The sequence below is a fragment of the Carassius gibelio genome, chromosome B1, assembly GCF_023724105.1.
Source record: "Carassius gibelio isolate Cgi1373 ecotype wild population from Czech Republic chromosome B1, carGib1.2-hapl.c, whole genome shotgun sequence".
Lineage (NCBI taxonomy): Eukaryota > Metazoa > Chordata > Actinopteri > Cypriniformes > Cyprinidae > Carassius > Carassius gibelio.
In genome coordinates, this window is record NC_068396.1 from 31,512,345 (window position 1) to 31,525,135 (window position 12,791).

A 12,791-nucleotide genomic window follows, 5' to 3' on the forward strand; every position below is an offset into this window, starting at 1 on the left:
TGTCGTTTAGAGTCTACTTTCACTCTTTTTACCACTATTGTTTTATATATAATTATTTTATAGCCTATATTAAATGTATGTAGATCACAGTAATTAATTCGGTAAGTAATCATGCATCACACTCAATGCCTGTTAATGTACACATTTAAAGTTGTGATTTGAATCAGTATCTTGAATTGAAGCCCCACAGGAACCACGGATGCTCAGCTGTCATTCTTTATTTGACTTTGTCAAGTGCAAAAGCATGTAAAGCGAAGTGCTACAGCGTTACAAGTACAACAACACAATTCGACACACAATGTCAAACTTGAAATCAACACATGACTGTACCTTCAGCATTTAATACCACAAAAATAAGACTTTACAATATCGCATGCAAGTATGTTTTGACACTCGTGACTGGTTTGAAATGACAGACATGATTTTTTCTTCTGCTAAAGAGTAATAAATATTTAAATGGCGATACTATCTTGCAAAGAACTAAAAAGCCATTATATTTTAAAACGACTGATTGTGCCGTGTGCATTTCTATTGAAAATAGCAATGCTTTCATTCCCTTTTCTGGTCTTATTTTTTCCTTTGGCCAAAGCATTTGTGTGAAATGATTGAACAAGAACAAGATTAAAACAATGCATTCAAACTCGAATACAATATTTACATCAGGGCACACCAATATGTACAGATAATCATGACCTTTCTAAACCTCATCTGGAACGGCCTGAATAAGAACATTACTGTAGTGGAAGTGACCTTTGACAGAATCAAAACTCCCTGTAGAGGATATTTTCGAGTGCTTAAGCAAATCATCACTCTAAACTACATTAATTTCAATAAACGAGACCTCAATACATGTATTGTTTAAAGTGGAAAACAACAAACAAACAGAAATCAAATCCTGGGTGGGTTTTTAAAAAGAAGGTCCCTGAGAATCGTCACGGTAAACAATGATTTAATACTTCACAAAAGACATCGTAAAACACATTGTAGAAAAAATACATGAAAATGAATTGTAATATCCTGATGTAGCTTGTGTATAATACTCAAAGAGAATAGTTCTGGAAAGTTAGTACATACTAGTTTAAAATATGGCAGAGCACTAAAGCTGGACATTGAAATAAAGTGCTAAGTTCAAAAGAAACTTTGAGTTAACTTCTTGTTACTTGAGTTGCAAGCTTTGACAAAATTATACGCAGAGTATTGCTGTTGTAATTATCTCTTATCTTCATACCAAGCTTATTTTATTATTTCTGCAAAACATTTTCCATAACACATTCAAATTAAATCACACCGATGCCGTCACAATCATTCATATTATAACATCAACACAAAGTGCTTTTTAAATTAATTTCAAAACATCATAGAAGGCAGCAACAAACATACTTCCATTTATCACAAGCTGGTTTTTCATTCATTAACAAACTACTTAACAATAATAAGGCTTTATGAAACATTGCTTTTACCTGCTGGAATAACAAATCCCCATACAGAGGATTCTGGGAGTTGTGCTTGAATGAGGGATGTACCTTTGTCTTAATTCTGTCTTTTTACTTACTTCATCCAACATTTCATGTCCTACTATTACGTTATCCCACATTTAGATTCTCCCTTTAAATTCACACTTTCTGACAAGCTTTCCCTTCTCTCAGTTTTCCTTCTTCTCTCATTCGCCCTCTGGTCCATTTCGCTCTGAGAAACCTCTGAATGGAGCTGACATGCAATTATGTCAGAGAAATATATTTGAAATCCTGAGGATTACTAGTTGTTTAGCACCCTGATGGCCTCTTCAGAAGTATGTTAGTGTGAGTGTATAAGTGTAGGTGGGTAAATTGTACAAATTCATATGTTTTCTGATATGTTTTTCGCAAAATGCCATAATATTAAGAAGCATGAATTATGCATAAGTACCTCGAAGCATAGCTCTATATTCATGTAATGGCATCAAATATGTACCTGCAATCTGGGTGTGTTTTTATGTCTGTATGTGTGCGATTTTGTCAGTGTGAGCCCTTTTTGATTAAGCAGTGCCTATTCTGCATCAATGGGCGATACATATACCCATGACCTTAAGATAGCTTCCTTTAACAACACAAAAAAGAACCTAACTAAAAACATTGTACAAGAAATACCATCAAGCTTTAACTATCCTGCATCAACAGGCATACTGTTGTAGTCCTTCATTGTCTCTTCCAAGAGTTTGTTTTGTTGTTGCGACAGCAAAAGGTGTGCTCTTGTCGGTTTCAACCCAGTTGACCACCAGGGTCAAGAGGTCGGACTTGAGGTCACTGCAATTGGGGAAGGAAAAGGGAAACTTGCATTAACTGGAACGTCTTGAGGATTGTAGAAACCATGGTGACCTGCACCCAGTTTCCATCTTGAGACTTTTAGTAAGGCTGTACAAATCAAAAGACTTGAGGGTTGGAACTTAATGCTATGGTGTATTATTTCGTTTTAAGCAACTAGTATTGCTTTCGCTCTTCTTGAGGGCCTGGTTACAAAACCTGCTGTCACCAGGTCCCCCTTTCTTCATGAAATGCTGTAACCTTTGAGCTTCAACATTCCTCGAGTTCCTAAGCCTTACAACTCAATTCCAAATCCCTGCCTGTACTTATGGACTGACTGGTGAAACCTTGGGGTCTCAAGGTTTGGGGTGTCCTGAGATAGGTCTGTCTGTGTTGGGGTGCACCTTATTTTTAAGTGGGGGAGGTTTGTGCTTGCGTTTGCGGGTGGGATTCGTAGTAGTGTGTGCAGGGTGCCGGAAAATGCTGGAGGGAAGGTTCTCACTGTTGGTGGGGGAAATCCACTCATGGGAACGAGGGATCGGTACAGGGGTAGTTATGGCAGAAACAGGAGCAGTTGAGGAAGTGGATGATGGAGTGGGAACAGGGGTAGGAATGGGTTTGTTGGCACAGCCAGCAACCTCAGGTTCCCTTTGGAAATTTGGGTCCACCTTGTTGGTTCCTTTCACTTTATGAGAAGACTTGTTCGCCTTTGGGACTTTTGGTTGACTACTGTACCGCTCAGGTGGACTTGCTTTGAGGGGACCCGAGTCCACCTTACGAGGGTCTTTTTCAGTCTTGTCAACATCTGCCACCATGGTACTAGGGGTTTCTTGAGTCTTTTGGAGACTATCGGTCCTGTGGGGATTCAAGTCCATCTTATTGGGGGTTGTGGGAAGAGAACTTGTGGTTTTTGGGAACTTCTCTGTTTTCCTTGATCTTCGATCTCTCTTGTGAGGATTTCTCTCAGATGCAGGTGCACTTATTACAGTTCTCGGTGGAGATAAGCTACTCTCTGCCACTTGCGTACTCCTGTCTGTCCCCTTGTATCTTTGTCTCTTCTGTCCTGCAGACTCAAGACTTCTGTGGCGGCGTACCCCTCTGCCCCGTCCTCTACTCTTCCTCAGCAGTCTCTCTAGGCGACACTCTGTTCGATACAGTTCCTCTGTGGCGTGGGTCACCCGGTCCAGCTGCAGAAGCAAAGCATCGAATGCTGGGAGGATTCTGCGTAGAGTTGCCTCCATCTCAGCTCTCTCCTTCCAGCCTTGGCCTCCAACTATCACCCCAAGACCTAAAGTGAGGCCAAGTCCTAGACCTGGGGCCTCAGCCAGACTGCAAGGGCTGCTGGATGTGGGACACCAGGAGGCTTCAGACCCTCCGTCAATGCTGTCGGGAGTTGGGGGAGCCTCAGGAGTGTCCAGAGGAGGAAGACACAAGGACTTGCAGTCACTAGTTGAAGAGGAACGTGAAGGAGGGAGCTCCATACCTTCAAACCGCACCTTGTGCCGGAACTGTTGGTGAAGAAAGGCATAGTGGGTCAAGAGAAGGTGGTGGTAATTTAAAGTAAAAAGGTATGCGATGAAGGTTTAATCTGGAGGACATGTGATTCAACAATACTAGAGTATCAGTAAGAACCAAGCACTCTTTAATCCAAAGCAATTTACTGAATTATTTTATAAAGACAATCCCATGGAATTGAGCTCATGGTTCATTCTTTGGAGAGTTTTACCAGCAACCATTTACTCACCCTAAGCTTTAGCCAAACCCAAAGTTACTAAGATTCAGCTTTATCAAGACTTTGTAATTCAGGGTGAATCTTTTCTACTCTGCAAGTTGCTTGGGATTAAAGACCTCTACAAATATACTATCAATATATGGAAGGGAAAATGGGATCAGTGGATAACTGAGCTATTCAATTTTGGTAAAAGTGCCTTGGATAAAAAACATCAACTTGTGATTCCATAAACCTACGCTGAGTTCATAAATACATCAGATGCATGTTAGAAGACCTAATTCTTGACATGCTACATTGGTAACACCTTTCATTAGACAAAAGGGCAGGGAATCTTGAGTATTACGGAAGAACACAGACCTCTTTAGCACGGCTGAGCCCCATCCACATTTTGAGGCGTCGCAGGAACAGCTCCACCATTTCGTAGTCCTGCAGGTCAACGGCCGGACGGTACAGTTCTGCCCTCGCCCGACGATAGTTCCTTAGCAATGCCGAGATCAAAAGCCACAACAACACTAGTCGTAGGAGAGTGAAGCTAATGTAGAAGATGAAACAGGAAGCAGTACATTGGGAGGAGCCACTGTCCGGTCGCAACGACAACAGTCCACGCCCATTAGAGCCTAGTAACTTCAAGCAGGTAGAGCTAACACTTCCATAGCCCTCCATGACAGAGTGGAAAAGCTAGAGGGGAAAAAAGATAATACTTGTTTTAAGATTTTGCTTTTTTATTTTATAAATACTGTTCTGGACTAAATCCAGAATATCTGGTCTACGGGATTTTGCACCTTTTTTAAAAATGAAAAGCACACCTCTCCTTAACAAGCCACGTGATCTGACACCAAACAGCGTGGAAGAAGCTATGCCCTGATGTTTAATACATTAGTTTTGTGTGCTTGCACAAATCCCTCTGTATGTATGCGTAACAGCAATGGTGATGCTTGGCTTAACAAACAACTAATAACAATACCCAGTTAATACACAAGGTCACTTCAGCATGCCTAGTTTTACATTCCTGACTAGGAAATTTGTAATACAGGCAGAATCAAGGTCCTTGTACACTCAGTTATGTACATAGTTAAAAGAGACAGACATTCAGTTCAGATAAATCACAGTCTGACATGTGCTGTCCATGTGGTTTAAATCATTTTGCAGACAGTGTGCATCAGTGTGTGTGTGTGTGTGTACTAACCAGGTGTCCGGTGTGTGAGTATGCCAACAGGAACACGAGTAGAGTGATTGCAACTGTCAGCAGCTCCCAGAAAGATCTCCTTAGCGTTCTCCCGAAAACACCCCATTCTCTCATGAAATGCAGCTGGTGTGATGCCTAAAAAGATAGACATGAGGGGAGTCTTAAATAATGTCTCACCGGTTTGTATTTTCATATTATTAATTATTGCAGAATTATTAAATTTTTTGACTTTTCTAATGCATAGAAATGCTAGGGCTGAGGAAATCAATGCATTGCTAAGGGTGTGGCCACTTGAGTGACAGGTGGATTGCTGCTGCTGACACTGGTGTTGAGCTACAAGGTGGGCATGGTTTCAGCAACCAGCTCCCGCTTTTTTGCCCACTTTCGATTATCTGGGAGTGACACGCAGTGTTTGAAGCTCCGCCCACTTTGAGCTTCAAAAGCACTCAAGTGTCTACAGGTGACGTCGCAGACACTACGTCCATGTTTTAATACAGTCTATGATCGCGAATAGTGAATTTCTGCATTGATTCTGAGATTTTCCAAATGCGTCATGATTCTCTCTTGAATCGATTCTGAGCTTAGGTTTTAACAGAAGATAGTACTGCATGAATTAGGAACATCCATTCTCTACAAACTGTCCTTACACACTCTTGAACATAGAATTATAATTCATAAAGTTTGAAAAGTTTAAAGCTAATCACAAGGGTTTTTACAGTGAGAGGTGTTTACTGAATGCATAAGCGGTCTTCTTCATGAGCATTTGAGATTGTGGTTAAAACTACATTAAAAAGGGCCATCTTCTGTTAAAAACTAAGCTCAGAATCGATTCCAGAGAGAATTTGCGATGCATTCAGAACCGATCCATGAATTGCCACTGATCGATTTATCATGACAGCCCTAAAAAACAACAAAAAACACCTTGTTTTGATGAGAAACAACGCAACAGGCAGTTATTCTACTTTGAAATATGCATTGTGTCAGAATGTCTGTTTTTGTTTTGGTCTCTGTGATTTCACCTACTTCCAATTTACCCAGCAGTATTTTGACACACCGGGTTGCAAGTTGGCGGAAAACACTGCGTCACGCAGCCATGTAAGTCAGCAAATGAACTTCAGATTCTGACCAACCTAAAAAGCTACAGCATCCATCTGAAAATCTCTATGAGCATTTTAAGACTCAGATCAACTCATCAGCGTACAGCGTAAGGCTCATCACCTTCCATTGTTAATTGCTCTCGTTCTTCTTGCGTGTGCTCAATCTGGCAACCTGCAAGAGCACCGAGCCTGATTCGGAGAGGGCAGGAGAAACAACTCCCTCCAATATTCTGAATTTGGACAGGACTGCTAGCTGTCAGTATTATATACAGAACCTTTAAATATTTAGTGATGTCTGGCCTGATGTGTACAGGAGAAGAACTTTGCAGATGTGCATTTAGCATTCATATAGTTGTCCCGAACAAAATAATTAGCAGGATAACCTGAGGTTAAGTGCCTTGCTCAAGGGCACAGTGGTTCATTCTTGTAGCTATCAGTTCTGAACTTCACCTACTTCACCATCTCACACTATTCCATATTTATAAGCACTTGGAAAAAATTATAGAAGAGACTTTGCTACACACTTTATTAATTTATAAGGATTGGCATTCTGCATCTCCAACTGTAGAGCATGTTTCTAACAATGCCAGAGTTATGGGTTTAATTCCCATGCGCTCACCTTGAGAATCAGCAGGAAGAGCAGAGTTGCACTGAGTTGGGTCAGAACCTGGTTCTGCTGAGCCAGAGGAAAGAAGTCCCTAAAAGTGTCCCGTTGTTGCAGAAATGACCCCCATTGGTGGGCGGACAGTACAGAGCGGCTCAGGTGGAGCGAGGCGACACAAATCGCCAACAGCAGACTGCAAAAACTTGCTATGTTCCACAAACGCAGGAAATAGCCACGCCCCTGTTTCCAAACAACCGTGCCCTCACGTACAGAGAAATAGATCACGAAGACCAGGAGGAGGATCTGTGAGAGAAAACAAGAACTTAACGAACATCTGCTTTTGTTCTGACAGCATGAAGAAGTGAAATAGTCAGATCAGCTTTCAGAAGTGTTTAGTGATTGGCTGATGTTACCGTGAGGAACATGGGCAGGTCCATGCCCTGACGGAGAGTGTGGAGGCTGCAGGTTTTGAGGTCCAGACTCAACTGAGCATGCTCAGATACAGGAAACTCCAGCAGGAACGTGAAGACGGCCAGCAGATCGGTGTTGATGTTATAGAGGGGAAACTCCACCAATAAAACCCTGGTCCTGAACACAAACACACAAAGAAGACAGTCGTCAGAAGACAGTCGTTCTCAGTATCGCTCCCTCCAGTCAGGTAGACTACTGGAATATAAAATACTGTAGTAACATTTGTACCATGCAATAATTGAGAAATCAATAATAAAGAATCAAGAAATAAAATATAATATAATAAAACATGTTTTACAAAAAAGTTGTATATATATATATATATATATATATATATATATATATATATATATATATATATATATATCTATTTAAAATTATATTCTATTATTATAATTAAATATTTATATATTTTAGTCTTTAAATAAAGCAATGAATTATGACTTGCGTAAACAAATAAAAATTACATCGTCTAATCTAATGTAATATAATATAAAAAAATGAACATGAAAAGATTATGGTTATGCATTTTTTTGCTTATTTCTTTGCTTTTAATTAATAATAATAAAAAATAATACATTTATTCAAAAATATTAAATTAATAATTTGATAATCTAGCAATTATGATTTTTGTTTAAGTTATTTTCACTAGGTAATCATTTCACGACTGATAACTGATAATACATTTTAAGCTCAGCTTTTAGAAGCCAGCTGTTGTTCTTTTTTTTAATTGATCAATTTCCTGTTTTGTGGTGCAAATGAGTGTGCAATAAATAGACAATATAAAACAACTTCTTCCTCCTCCTCCTTCTTCTGTTGAGCATCTCCTCACTAACTGATAAGTATGCATTGGCTTTCTACATCAGTGTCTGTGTGTGAGTTGTTACTCACAGCGGGTCGAGCCACTGGTGTGTGTTGAGCTGTCTGATCAGAGCTCTGGAGTCCTGCACGGTCCTGCTGAGATCCTGCACGAATCCCTCGCTGCTGTAGACAGACACCTGCCCCCAGTGCCACACACTGCACACACACACACATCAGACCTGCATGAATCTCACTGACATGCGCTGGAGAAAACAAAGACAACCTCTGAACCAGAAGACATGATTCAAGATCAGCCTGGGGCATGATTCATTCCTCCAGTTTATATGACCCTTGTATTCCAGAACAATAAACCAAGAGATTCAACTCACTCTCCTGTGTAATGAATCCTGGGATTTCCAGTAAGGCTGAAAAAATAAAACAAATGTGTAATGTGACTCTCACCCACTGCTCTGAGCTGTACTGATACTCCAGTTCTGCACCAATCCTGAGGCTGACTCCGCCCACCCGGCCGGGACACACCCAAACCACGAGGCTGCTGGGAAATATCCAATGATAGGACACTCTGGAAGACAGATGGGGGTCAAAGTTCATGAGTGATTCGTGCTTTTATTATTCGTTTCCTAAGATTGCATCAGTGTTGGAAAGGTTAATTTGGAAATGTAACAGGTTACAGATTACAAATTACCCTATTTAAAATGTAATTAGTTTAATAAATATTTCAATTACTTTAATCATGCAACTGATTACATTTGATTACTTTTTAAAATGTAAATTATTATTTATTAATTTTGTTAATCATTTTGAAACATTTAAAGCTGACGTTTAACCTTACAGACAGTAGTACTCCACACTGATGTCCAAATCCTTCATCACTTGAATTAAGATTATAATAGTTTAATTTTAAAGCCCTGCTTTAGCAAATCATAACAAGAAATAGTATTCATAGCTATGATACTGTTTTTGAAATCAAATTTTTGCAAAGTTATGGCTTCATGAAAAAACAACAACAAAAAACGATTTAAAAAATAAAAGCATATGCATAAACCCAAATAGGAAAAATAACGGTTATTGAAAAAGAATGTGTCCTAATCTCCTGAAACATTGGTGTGTCAGGTTTTAGAGAAATCAATGCAATTTGGCAAAGAAATAAATCCAATCTCTCTGTGTGAGAAAATGTTTCAGATGTAACCCGTTTGTAATGGTTAACATTTTCATAAGTAACTGTAATTGAATTGCAGATCTTTCTCAGTAACTGTAACTGATTAGAGTAAGATCTATCTTGTAATTAAATGATGTGGTGGTGGAGCACCTGGCTGAGCTCTCAGCTGACGGAGGCGGGGTCGGCCTATCAGCAGGCTGCCCGTCTTCTCCATCAGCTCTGGTCCGTCCAGTAACCGTGGTAACAGGGAGTCTGTGAGCCACGCCCACACATCTTCACGACTGCAGGGAGAGGATCAGACAAGTTAGAGACACTCGTGTGTGTGTGTGTGTGTGTGTGTGTGTTACAAACGGGCTGTGACGCTCAGAGAGGCTCATGGTGTGAAACAGCAGCCACCTGTCGAAAACACTACATCAACACACTGTCAGCTCACCTCCCTCTGTCTGATCTCATACATCAACACACACACACACACACACACACACACACTTCTGTCGGACTGACTGCGTGACCCAACAGATGGGTGAACAAGAGAAACAAGACAAAACTCTAGTCTACATGCTCCTGTGTTTGTTGCTGGACAATAAGTGTGTAATGATCAAAGAGCTACATCTGTGTGTGTGAGTGAGTGAGTGTGTATGCATGCGTGTGAGAGTATGTGTGTGTGTGTGTGTGTGTGTGTGTGTGTGTGTGCATGCATGTGAGAGTGTGTGTGAGTGAGTGTGTGTGAGTGAGTGTGTGTGCATGCATGTGAGTGTGTGTGTGTCAGTAAATGTGTATGTGAGTGCGTGAGTGCATGAGCGAGTGTGTGTATATGTGTGTATATGTGTGAGTGAGTGAGTGTGTATATGTGAGTGTGTGTATGTGTGTGCATACGTGTGAGTGTGTGAGTGATTGAGTGAGTGTGTGTGTGTCTGTGTAAGTGTGTGTGTATGTGTGAGTATTTGTGTGCAAGTGTGCATGTGAGTGTGTGTATGTGTGTGCATAGGTGTGAGTGCATGTGTCTGAGTGTGAGTGTGAGTGTGTGTGTGTCATGCATGCATGCGTGTGAGTGAATGAGTGAGTGTGTGTATATGTGTGTGTGGTACCTGCTGATGTTGGTGAAGTGTTCTGTGAGGAAGTGCTCCTGCAGTTGAGTGTGTAGTGGTAGGCGATGGGCGTCTTTGGTCGAGTCTGAGTAGTTGAGCAGTAAAACCAGCAGCAGGAACAGCATGTAGAGCAGGAAACCCTGTCAGTTCAACACAAAACATCTATTATCCTTCACATTCACGAGCGGCTCTGTCACCGCTGAGAGAAACACACATTAATCACAGTTCAGAGAGTCTAATGAGAAGAAGTCCAACAGCCAATCAGAGTTCTCCTTTGTGTCCGAGAGTCGTAAAACACGACCTGGCAATCACAAAGTGATGTTAATGGAGCAGAGTGTGTATGGCGGCTGTCAGCCATGACAAACGTCCTCAATGGGTTTATTACAGGAGCAAACGCTGGAGTTGAAGCTATTTTGAAGCTAACAAAGGGTTATGACAACTTTGAAGCCTTAATTCACTGTTGACTGAAATGACTGTCATACCTTCAGCATGGTGTGCAGCAGGCGGACCTTGCGCGCCTCCTCTCGGGCCTGTGAGAGAGCGAACCCCTGTGGAGGCCTGACGCGCGGGATCCGCTGAACCACTCTCTCTACGCGCGGACAGTCCACCAGAACATCCTGCTCCTCGGCTCTCAGACGACCCACGACCAGAGAGAAATACACGCCCTCCAACAACACCTGAACACACACACACACAGCAGAATCAGCCAACACAGCTGCATTGAAAACACATAGGCTTATGTTTAGGTGTGCAGACTGCTGTTGTGCATGTACGTACCTTCAGAGGTTCCAGAATGAGGAATGACGACAAGAAACTGGCCATGCAGGAGATGAGCCACATCAGAGCCACGCCCTCGCGGAAACTCCGCCCCAGCCACATTGATAGGCTGCTGGACAGGATAAGCCCCGCCCAGCTGGCCCACAGAGCAGCCAATCCACACAGAGGAGGAAACGGCCTGGGCTTACACACATCTGTCACCACTGAGACAGAGATACACACACACATCGCGCAAGACTTCAGCTATTTCTGAGATAGAAGTGGTTTTAGAAGTGTGTGTGTGTGTGTGTGTGTGTTTGTACCTGTGCGTGAAGTGAAGGCAGTTTTGGGAGGGTCTCGTCTAAATGTTCCACATGGAACAGGTTCATTCATCTTCTGCAGTAGAATCACCTCCGTCTTATCCCCGAAAATACTGGAGCTAAACACAAACAACGTTCATTCAGCAACGACGCATTAAACTGATCAGACATTCATAATGTTATAAAAGATTTATATTTCAGACAAATGCTGTTCTTTTGAATTTTCTATTCATCAAAGAATCCTGAAAAAGTATCACACTTTCCACAAAACAATTAAGTAGCAAAAACTTTCAACATATAATAATAGTATGCATCATTATTAATAATTGAGCGCAAAATGATATACTGGTTTTACGGTATTTTTGATTAAAAAAAATGCAGCCATAAGAGACTTAAAAAAAAAAAAAAACACACAAAAAACTTTTGACCGATAGTGTATATGCTGTAAAACGTGTTTAAACAGACTTCTTAATGAGGCGTTTATGGACTTGAAAGTTGATCAATGCATAATTCATGAAAGACAAAAAAAAAAGGAAAAAACATATATTTCAATCACATATATGCTTTATATTATTCTATGTCCTTTATATTATTTCTATCTGAAAATTTAATTTTATGGACTCTACTACCCCAGTCAATATTAATGAAGTATTTTTTTTAATCTCAAAGGGGCGGGACTAGGTGTGACCGCACCAGTTGCTCCGCCCAAAGGACCGCCCTGTTTCTAGACTGTCTGAAGTACAGATGAGAAACTGCGGTGACTTACAGATCTCCCATGTCACTGTCCGTCTGAGACAGCAGCTGTCCATCGGCCAGAATGCGCTTGATTAGATCCTCATCTGTCAATCAAAGCCAGCATCCAATCAACAACCAGCTCTACTCTTCTGGCACGTGCACTAAGTACGTTCTTAACTTCAAAGTATCCAAAAATAAAGAAGTGAAGAAGAGGCCAGTGTGTCACCTGAGGAGGAGAAGTACTTGTTCCTGTGGCTGTTGTCACAGACAGTGTCCTCCTCGTCGGGACTGAAGGGAATGTCCACACCCAGATGTCTGCTGCCCTGACCTCTCTTGAGCCGAGGCGGGAACACCGGCCCCATCTCCACAGACGAGTCGGTCAACACATCCGGCCAATCACAGTCAGGAATGCTCCACCTCTGAAGACTACAGCAGAGATTATATTTAATATTATATTTGATTTTATTGCAACTGTATTTCAACTAACCAGAACAAGTATTAATAGGTTCAGTTAAGAGTAACAACAGATCGACTTCAGTCAT

General features: G+C 41.2%; 1 protein-coding gene across 1 annotated transcript in view; it reads right to left on the reverse strand.

The window, feature by feature from the left end:
- Positions 1-200: 200 nt before the first annotated feature.
- The window catches only part of pkd1a (polycystic kidney disease 1a), a 73,908-nt gene continuing 61,317 nt past the window's right edge, over positions 201-12,791 (reverse strand). The window contains exons 35-48 of the mRNA XM_052546043.1: positions 12,476-12,675; positions 12,281-12,353; positions 11,518-11,633; positions 11,216-11,418; positions 10,921-11,115; positions 10,439-10,578; positions 9,501-9,631; positions 8,633-8,753; positions 8,261-8,386; positions 7,312-7,486; positions 6,914-7,201; positions 5,198-5,332; positions 4,369-4,689; positions 201-3,787 (exon numbers count right to left, since the gene is read on the reverse strand). Coding sequence (XP_052402003.1) covers positions 2,636-3,787; positions 4,369-4,689; positions 5,198-5,332; positions 6,914-7,201; positions 7,312-7,486; positions 8,261-8,386; positions 8,633-8,753; positions 9,501-9,631; positions 10,439-10,578; positions 10,921-11,115; positions 11,216-11,418; positions 11,518-11,633; positions 12,281-12,353; positions 12,476-12,675 — 3,376 coding nt within the window. The 3' untranslated portion in view covers positions 201-2,635. The remainder of the gene's footprint in view (positions 3,788-4,368; positions 4,690-5,197; positions 5,333-6,913; positions 7,202-7,311; positions 7,487-8,260; positions 8,387-8,632; positions 8,754-9,500; positions 9,632-10,438; positions 10,579-10,920; positions 11,116-11,215; positions 11,419-11,517; positions 11,634-12,280; positions 12,354-12,475; positions 12,676-12,791) is intronic.